We start from the raw sequence: 10764 nt of genomic DNA, 5'->3' as shown, positions 1-10764 counted from the left end.
TGTGTGAAGTGATTTTTTGCTAATTATGCGAGTTGAGACCAATGGTTAAGTAAGATATATCGTTATGTACTAGGCTTTGATTCAGTACATATTAATATGTCCTAGGTTTTCACTAGCTCTAACATGTAGATTTGTATTGTAATTTTTTGTACTTCATTTATCATTCAATGGTTGTTGTGGTTATAAGATTTAACTGTTTGTCGAGCAAGTAACATGGATACATACATTGTCCTAACTTTGCAACCTCGGGAAAGGAAAAGCATTGTTGCTGCAGGTACCTTCGAAGCGATCTATTATTATGTGGTGTTTTTTTTATTTGACGTAATTCTGGATTCTGTGTGAGAAAGTAAAACATCTAAATGAAGTTGCACTATGTACTTTGAGGCAGTAATATGACGCGTATATAAATATGAATAGGAATTCAACACATTTTTCTTTCATGATTTATCTTATATAAAACACTCCATAGTAAATTTATAATTCACCAATCTGATGAAAAATGGTATTGAGGTTGGATTCACTTTTCCTATTTGGAGGCCATGGGTAACATTTACATTTGACGATGCAGGGAAATGATCTAACTCGGTACATATTAATATGTCCTAGGTTTTCACTCAGTACATATTTATATGTACTAGCTCTAACATGTAGACTTGTGCTAGAGTTTGCAATTCTTTTTTACTTCATTTCATTCAATGGTTGTTGTGATTATACATATGCTGAGCAGGTAACAGGGATATGTGATTGTTGTTGCCCTGAATTTGCAAACTCGGGAAAAGAAAAACAGTGTTGCTGCTGGTACCTTCTCAGCATTCAATTATTTTGTGCTCTTTTTTTCATTTGACATAATTCTGGATTGTGTGAGAATGTAAAACATCTAAACGAAGATGAACTATGTACTTTGATGCAGTAATATTAAGGGAATATAGTATAAATATGGATAGGAAATTTATATGCCCCTTGCAGTGTTCCCCTGGAACCGGTGTTTGACTGAGAAATTGTGCCAGAAGTTGTTTACAATGTGGTGAAGGACCAGGAACATTGTGGGGAGATTACATATTAACATGTACTAATTCATTTGTGTCTGTCTATGTGAATTCTTAATGCATTTTTTTCGAATCCTGATGTTTATTTGCTAGATTAATAAGCAAACATTTGTTTACATGATGAGATGTATATCACTTTGGATTTTAATTTGCAATTTTTTGAGTCGGCTTGGATTTTAATTTGTTTTTTTTTGTGTCTGTTTTAATAATTGGCAGCTATGTTGGATGAATTGCAAGAGCATGTTGAATTCATTGACATGGAAAATGGTAAGTTGATACCTTATTAATTTGGGATTTTTTTTATTATATAATGTAATTAGTTTGTATGTGTGTCACAGATTTGCATACAATTGGTGGTTTAGTCCCCCTTTTTGAACACCTGAAGAATTCGAGTGCAGGCATCCGAGCAAAGGCTGCCAAGGTTGTAAGTATTATAGTTCAAAATAATCCTAAGAGTCAGCAACTTCCAATTGCCGCAAACAGTCTAGAACATCTCAATATGTACTAGGTTTTCACTTAATACATATCAATATGTACTAGGTTTTTACTCAGTACATATCAAAATGTACTAATTCATTTATGTCTATTTCTTAATGTGTTTTTATTCTAATCTTGATGTTGTTTGCAGGAGTGTGCTAGATTCTTTGGGTGTTCTGTATTTTTAGCGTTCTCTAGTCCTTAATGGTTAAGTCATTGACTCTTGATAGTTTTTATTACGTCTTTGACAGATGACAGTTTTGCGGAAGGGGATGTATGAAATATAACAAGCTATGGTGATGTTTGAGAAGAAGCTTAAATTCAAAAAACAACAACAACAGTTATGGCCGCTGGAGATGCAGCTACAAGTCATTGAGGTTGTAGACATCAAGGATGAGAGAGAGATTGGAGGAAATATCTCATCAACTTGATGAGTTGTTGAGCTATGTTTTTTTGGCAGAATTTTCTTTGCCGCCAGGTTTTACATTACAACAAGATATGTAATGCCACTATTTAAGGCTTCATACTTTTTAACGCCACTTTACTTTTCAATGCCACTATACATTACAAAAAAAATTGAGTTTGTGCATCAGGTTTTACAGTAGATGATGTACTGCCTGTATTCAAGGTTTCCAATATTTTTTTGTTAACCTTTTCCTAGCCCTGCCTTTGTAGTAGGATTTATGAGTCCTGTACTTTGGAAGATTATTGTATATACTTTGTTTATCAAAATAAAAAGATTTTATTGGGAAATATGAGTTGAACTCACAGTATACAAATGATATGCTATGGAAAAACTACAGTATATAAATGATGTATCCGGAGAAACCACAGTATATAAAACAATGTACTCAGGAGGGGAACTTGCATTAAGTAAACTTTGTACACTGAAACAAAAGGAGAAGTTGAAACAAGCGGAGTTATGCCTTGCTGTAATACAATAAGTGACGATCAACGCCTTCAATTCCGAACTTTACAGTCTTTTTAGCACCCGTTTTCTATGCAACACATTCATAATCTCAAGCTTCTGCTGACTTGATAAATTCTAGATATTTATACACCGCAACATGTGCACATCGCTGCAACTAATAAGTTTTTCCATAAAAGCTTAATGTTAAAACCAATTTTTGCAACAAATATTTATTGAAAGGGAAATAAAATCACCTAGTTTTTCACGATATAAAAAATATGTACTGGCAGTTGACACTGTCAAAAAACCACCAAGTTTATCACAGTACAACCAGTAACTGCAGTTTTTACCAGTATAATCAAATATGTACTGGCGACATTTGACATTGTCAAAAAACTACCCCGTTTTCAAGCATACATCAATATTCTTATCAGAAACATGCTGGTTTTACATGTTATTTTCCTTCTTGCAAGGTAGCACATGTTGATATGACCAAACAAGTGCAAGTTTTCTACAATACTAGCCAGATAAGAGAGAAAGAATAAGGCTAGTTCTGCAGTACAAAAGAAATAAGGTTCACTGGTTTTCACAATACAATCAGTAACTAATGCTTTTACACAGTAGATATCCGTATCTATACAGTACACATTATATGGTATATCAATTAAAACCTAGTACATGTCATATGACTGTAGATCATATTCAAGCATTAAACTAGGGTTAAGGGTCTATGCGATATATAATTATATGTACTGCATCAACGAATCACTTTGGAAAGTACATATTAGATATATAATGATGCTTGTGGGAGGAAAAAGAGATTTTAGTACAACAAAGCATATTGATATGCACTGATGCTTACGGAGAACTAAAAAATAGTTTTACATAGACAATAGAACGTATTGATATGACCAGAGCAATACCACACAACAACAAGGAAAACAATAACATATCATAGTAACAAAGTAACACAGTACAACATACATATTTATATCTATTAATGCTATAGAGAGCATAAAGAGGTTTCACATAAGACAAACAACACATATTCATGTACAAACGTAACACAGTACAACCATACATATTGATATGTATTGATGCTTATAGAGAGCGTAAAAAGGGTTTACATAATACAAAACTATATATTCATATGTACTGCATCGTACACGCAACATAATAATCCAATTATCAACATTACAATATAAAGTAATACCAATATGTAATATGTACTAGTTAGTGCATGCACTAACCTACGCTAACTATCGAACATAATCTTGATATGTATTGTTCCTTTAGAAGCGAAATTAGAAGTGAATTTTAGATTTGTACATTCTTTTGGTAAAAATGCTTTCTTCCATTTTGTTGATGAAGGAGTAACAATGTTTTCTCTGTATTTGTTGTTGATGGTGGAGGAGTAACAATGTTTCTCTTCCTTTTTGTTGTTGGTGAAGGAGTAACAAGAAAACGAATAATAAAATCAGATCCAAAACGAATTTCCATCAAATAAATAGGAAAATCTTGTTTGATTTCACCGAATCTAGGGTTTTCCCATTGATTTTCTTCTGCTTTGATGATGAATTATTTGGGTTTTGTGACCTAGATTTTCAGATAAAACTCAAAATCGTGCCCTAGATTTTAAGTTTTTACTAAAATAAAGAAGATGAAATTGAAATCAGGAAAAATAAAGAAACTGGAACTCAAAATCGTACTATAGATCTTCAGATTTGAGTGAATACAAAAGAAGATAAATCTGATTTCTGCCGCTGGACTGTAAAAGATGATTAAAGTTTTACACGGACTCTTCTCATGGGTAGCTTTGTAATTTTACGTTTTTTAAAACTTTGTTGGACCAGCCAGCAAATGTTTTATCCCGCTGGACTACATATTAACCCGGATCGGATTTTCTGGACTGAACAGGAAATTCCTCGAATGGAATACTGTTAAACTAGTCGGTCAATTGGCTTTGTCTGCTCACCAACTAATTAGATTTGGATAAGCGTAATAAGCTTAAATTTTTCCGATACGTGTAATATTTATGTTAGTGACACCCACATATAACGTGTTACTGTCATCTAACAATTTTACTAGTCATGCATTCAACCCCATAAAAAGGCAGTGCTCGACCATGTTGTAATGGACAGAACTAATTAAGACTAAGATTTCCTTCTTACCAAATATGTCACTTGTAATAATCACTAGCTATACCCTTTAATTAATAAAAATATGTTATTGAAGCAATGTATCAATATATGCTCGGTAATTGAGATCATAGTCATGGATATCGCACCTGATCGATTTGTTAATCTAATTAACACCACAAAATACAAGAATGATGATTAATCTTGAGGGTAAGAATGAAAATTCACCTCACTTAATATTTTAGGTTAACGTGACATTTAGATTTCCAATAAAATATTTTAGAAGTCCAAGAGTACTTAACGCTCCTTAACCTTTGGATACATGCAGAGGTTAACATTTGCCAATGTTTTATTATTGGCTTCTATTAATGTTGTTGTGAGGAAAAATTTATCTTAATTATTTTTGCATAGAAACAGGTAAAAGTTAAAAAGGTAAAAACACCATTTCCATCCCATAATGAAGAATCATAATTTTCTTTCCGATATAAGTAGGATTATAGAATCCATTAATAATATTAAGCGTTTTTTCTACCTAGGTATTTGTAATATTAAGTGTGTTTTCTACCTAGCTAGGTCTGGTAATTAAGTGGCTAATGGATTAGCCAAATATGCAAAAAAAAAAAAAAAAAAAGGATTTTGTTAACTTGTATACTCGTATACATGTTAAGGTTTAATAAATAATTATTTAATGGTATTGAAAATTGTGTTTTTTTGTTTTATTGCAATGAAAACAACAATTCTTTACATTGGGAACATGATTTGTTGTTTATAGTGCAAGAATTACAAATTTCTATTAGAATAAGACAAAAAAACACAATTTCCATTATCATTAAATAATTATTTATTAAACCTTAACATGTATACGGTCATACAAGTTAACAAAACCCATAAAACATTTAGTCCCCAAACAAATTACTCCCTATTGACCATTATTGACAAGTGGGGGTTGGCTCAGTTCCTTAGTCTGAGCTTACCATTTTAGCTCAATCGGAGTTGGTTTAAATTTGTTGCTGAATTGTCGGGATCTTTCCAACCCAATTCTTGTTAGGAGGTAGCTTAACATTAGATCACGTGGTAAGTGGCAATTTTGTAACTTAACCAACTGGATGATCAAAGTCTCTTTTAAAATCATACCCCTCTATCTTCAAGCTCCTCAGATCTGTTCTTCTGGGGTTTATTCTCACACAATATCGTTGTTGTATTTCTAAGATTTGTGTGTGTTGATCCATTGATTGAAGGTGCAATGATGATATTTGAGCATCCATCAATCAATCTCCTTTTTTCTTTTCTTTCGTTTTTCTTTTCTTCCCTTTTTTCAAAATTATTTTGGGCTTGGATGATGAAGATTTGAGGGTTGAGTGTCGAGTTCCTCCCAGTGATGATTAAAATTCAGGTGTTGTTCGACTCAGAATCATTACAATTTCTTCATATTTGCTCAGAAATTTCATTTCTATGTAGACCAGTGCTCAATGGTTCAGCACCAACATCTGTGTTTCAGCTCGGTCTCAAAAGAACCGCCAGCCCGGTCTCAAAGAACCGCCAAGTGTACGTCTTAAAGGGGCTTATGCCCTCCCTCCACTCCATTCCCATCGACTGAGGAAGCACCTATAAAACCCGGCGTTAATCTTCTTAACTTTCAGGTAAACAAACACCCTTTTTTCTCTTCCTTGTTCCTTTTTCTTCTGCCACCGGAAATTCTTGTGCACAAAAGAATTCACAGGTACTTGAAATAGGCAGACATTGTAATTCGATTCTTGTTGTTTCTTGCACATCAACTTCTGAGTTGATCTTATCAGAGACTAATTCATTTCTTGCACAATTTCTCAGAGATCATCAAGATCATAGCTACAAGATTATGACAACCATTAGAAACCTCTGCTGCAATGATCTTCTTGACATAACCCATATGTTAATCGATATCCCGGAATCTGTAAGAATTTCTTTTACTTGAATCTTATTTTTGTTTTTATTTTTATTATGCCCCATCTTCTGAACACAAAATTATGCTGCTGTTGTAGATGTCTCCTTTGTCACATTATATGGTGAACATGGCCGAATTCTCTAATAACTGTCTTGTTGCTGTAGCTCCTGGCAATCAAATTAAGGGTTACAGTGAGTGATTCTTTGGTCGGGTTCTTGATTAATGTGTGTTGTGGAGAGTTATGGTCGTTCTTGATCAACACTTTGTTTTTGTTCTAGTTACTGCACTCAATGAAGGAAAGGGTAAAGAAAAGCGTTGCGAGATAAGCGAGATGAATTACTGTTATCCGACAGAGGACATCGGCCACACGGCTGAGATACTAGTGAAGACATTAGACGAGGCAGCTGACAAGATGTAAGTTGTTTTATCATCTTCTTTCTACTACCATTTTGCATATCTATGTTTGTTTAGGATCTGATGATGGAAAGAGTTCTTGTTCTGAACAGGCATCATGTAAATTACTTGGAAATAGATATGCCCTCAGACAGCTGTTACCTCAAAATGTTCAAGAATTTAAGCGCATCTCTAAATCACAACTTTGATCAATTTCTGCATGCTTTAGATGGTACAAGATTTTGCAATTTTCTGCATTTAATCTACACAATATATTCATGTGGTGTTTCAGTAGAGAAGTTAGCTTCATTTGTTTATTTCCCACATAACAAGATTTTGCTAGAGCTGTAGATTGGCATCTAGATGAAACCCATACATACCAGGAGACTAGATTAGGCGATAGCTTGTTAGTGACTGGCATTCCTCTTTATGTACCAATAACTAGTTACATGAGTTGCCAAGGACACTAACTATTATTATGTGTATGCTTAAGTACGGTAAACCTTATTAGTTACTGCTGATTCTTCTTCAGATTGGATATGCTTGCAATAAGGAATATTTTGATGTCGTTGATGGAGAGCTATAAATATGACATGTGAGTCTCCTTAGTAACCTGAATTTCAAATTAGACAGTGTTTGCCAGCCATGATTCCGTAATCAAAACAAACACTTCCCTGTAATAATCTAAACTTACTCTATGATTCTTTTGCCATACAGCACTCAGGAAAAACTTGTCAGGCGGAGGCTTGCATCTCTTAGCAGAAGCTGCAGCAATCTAGCGGCATCTAAAACTGGACTCTCGATCGGTGCCTTTTTCTACTAGTTATTCAAATGAGATTTTGTGACAATGATATGCACACACTAGTTAACAGTGACAGTGGTATACCGTAATACATGATACATAGTATGTCGAGGTGAAAGCTAGGATTGTAATGACTTATCCCATACTTCAATTATAGTGTTATTGCAGAAGATGTAGTCATAAGTAGGCTTCCATATCGGTTTTAAGTGAAACGATTGCTGTCTTCATGTTCGCATTCACGCCTATCAAGTCTTGATTGTTAGTTGTTACTGTGTGCATTTTTCTGTAAAATACTCGGTTATGTTTATATTCTTCTGCAACTTGACGCATACCTATTTTGCTGTGAATTTAGAGGCTCATAGATAAAGTGATACATAACGTCTCTGGGAATAATGATTCCAACCGCACTGCTGTTCTCACCAGCGACACATACCCTATGAACTTTTGTGGAAGCAAGAGTTTCAATGACACTCCCCAGAGATAGCTCGCTCGTTTTAGGTGGAGTAGTTTAACCTGCAGGTTTTCCTCTGCCATTGAAATAATGGTATTGATGAAGTGCATTACAGTTAGTTGTATGTAGAATAAGATGATAAGCATCGCTTCGGCCATGTTTGAACTTCCACAGTTAGCTCTTAAAGTCTTCTTCTGCCTTTAGTCCCAAGGGAAAATTAGGGGGAGACTCAAATAAAATAATATTTTCATTGTCATGCCCACAATTAATTTTGGGTACCATGACACCCATAATTATTTCCATGGCACCCATAATTATATGAAATTATTAAAAATGTCTGCATGACGGATTATGCATCCGCATGACGGGTTATGCATCAGGGGTTATAATTGACAACGCAACTTGGATATAACATATCCAAAAAATCCGCGCCTTGGAAATTTACAAATTTTATATCGTTGGAAATCTTTTAAAGAGATCTACGCAACGAGTACAAACAACAATATCAAATTTTTGTTTTTCACGAAAAAATCGGAGGTGATCATCGTTTTAGGAAAAATTTTCGAAAACTGACTGCATATTCATTATGCAGCCTCCAAAAAAGATGCATAACACATTATGCAAACGCATAACAAATTATGTAACCATTTTTTCGACTGCATAACAAGTTATGCATCTATAACAAGTTATGTATCCATTTTTTAGTTGATTTTAGTTCGTACAGAAAAAATTGATGCGTAATGCGTTATGCAGCCATATTTAAATGATGCATATCAGGTTATGCATCCATTTTCTCGATGCATAAAAGATTATGCAACAATTTTCTCGATGCATAATGCATTATACAGTCGTATTTTGGATGCATATCAGGTTATGCATCCATTTTCTCGGCTGCATGATGCATTATGCATCGATTTTCAATTTCGCACAAAATAACAAAGATGCCGGATAATGTGTTATGCATCCATTTTTTCGATGCATAAAAGTTTATGCATCTAGGTCTTGTAACTCAACCATCATCTCTTCGATAACAAAGACCTAACATTCATCTAGGTCTCCTTCTCTGTGATCAGCAGTATACAGACTCAGCCACTAACCCTTGTAACTCAACCATCATCTCTTCCACTGCACCACCAGGACCTCTGTATCTGCAACTTCACATTATCCGTATCAGTAGCAACACCATCACTGCACCTTCAACAACATCTAAATACCAGCATCAGACACATTCTGCATTGCACCATCACCAGCTCAAACACCATAACTCAGACACTTCTCTGCAATGTTGAATTCAACACAAGCTAGCATACACATAATCCATTTAGTCAAAGCTTGCAAAAATCCCTTGTAAATCTTGTACCAGGAATCTCATTGCATTAACACAGTGCCTAAACAACATTTCTTCCATCTTCTTCTCTCTGTTTACACAACACCAACATCTTCAACAAACTTATTTCATTAAAACTGCCAGAGATTCTCAACTGAAACCCTGTAATTCAATCCTTAACTACCAGCATCTACAACCATTCAATCGAACCCTAACTTATTTTCTCTGATAAACACCCATCTGCTCAGACACAACTTTGTTGGCTCAAATTCTCGAATTCCTCTCACTATAATTTAATTCCAACACATACCCATGATCATCAGCACCTTAAACAACCTAAACCCCTTCGATTCAACAGCAAAATCACTTCAAATTCATGATCTTCTGAAACCCTAACATCCACCAACAAAATTAATTCCTTCTTTTCGATCTCAGCAGCATCAACGAGCATCAACCTCTCAATCTTCATTTTCTTCTCAACAGATCCCCTTTCTTCATCCTGTGTCTCACCAGAAATGGTGAATTCTCAGTTAAATCTTTGTATGCAAAACTGTTAAATCCCATGGGATCCATTGCACCAGAAACTAAAAGTTTTTGGCAAAGTTTATGGAACATGGACAAATCTCAGAGAATCAAATTATTTACTTGGAAGTGTCTCCAAGATACACTACCAACAAGACAAAAACTAGGTTCTCATATGGATGCAGAAACACAATGCATATTATGCAAACAGGTGGTAGAATCAACTTATCATTTGTTTTTTGAATATGATTATGCAACAACAGCGTGGAACTTGGCCCCAATGGCTACACAAGGAGTAAATTCTAACTCTACTAATGCTTCATTTTTAGATCAGTACAATGTATGGCTTAAAGGTGATATTAATTCTATTTCCATGGCATTAGCTGTAACCAAATGTTGGTTCATTTGGAAAGAGAGATGTTTCAGGGTGTTTGAAAAAAAAAAAGAGAACACCAGAGAAACTTGCAACTGATATCATGCGCCACTTCACATATTGGCATCCACATAACAGTAGTATTAACCAGCAAAAACACAGAAAAAAACTGCACATAACATCCAATGAATTTTTCCTAGCAGAGACAACATTAAGCTAAATTGTGATGCCTCTTGGGTGTCAAAACATACTAATGCAGGTTTTGGTTTTGTGTTGCACAATTGGCTAGGTACAAGAAAAGGAGCAGGAATGAGAATCTTCAGGGCTTCAACAGCAGAAGAAGCAGAAGCTCTAGCTCTTTTGCACACAACAAGATGGGCCATAGAAAACAACATGCAGAATTT

The 10764-nt window shown here is 34.7% G+C and overlaps 1 protein-coding gene across 1 annotated transcript; it reads left to right on the top strand.

The window, feature by feature from the left end:
• Window positions 1-213: 213 nt before the first annotated feature.
• Window positions 214-7956, top strand: LOC113316451. The gene is made up of 11 exons (XM_026564628.1): window positions 214-274; window positions 1263-1313; window positions 1385-1470; window positions 1675-1701; window positions 6030-6116; window positions 6212-6291; window positions 6399-6501; window positions 6590-6683; window positions 6771-6906; window positions 7418-7480; window positions 7603-7956. The coding sequence occupies exons 1-11, from the start codon at window positions 214-216 to the stop codon at window positions 7706-7708; spliced, it is 894 nt and encodes a 297-aa protein (XP_026420413.1). The 3' UTR covers window positions 7709-7956.
• The last annotated feature ends 2808 nt before the right edge of the window (window positions 7957-10764 follow it).

Source organism: Papaver somniferum, chromosome 10, assembly GCF_003573695.1.
Source record: "Papaver somniferum cultivar HN1 chromosome 10, ASM357369v1, whole genome shotgun sequence".
NCBI classification, from domain to species: domain Eukaryota; kingdom Viridiplantae; phylum Streptophyta; class Magnoliopsida; order Ranunculales; family Papaveraceae; genus Papaver; species Papaver somniferum.
The sequence above is the reverse complement of the archived record's forward strand: the minus strand, read 5'-3'. Positions and strand labels throughout refer to the sequence as shown.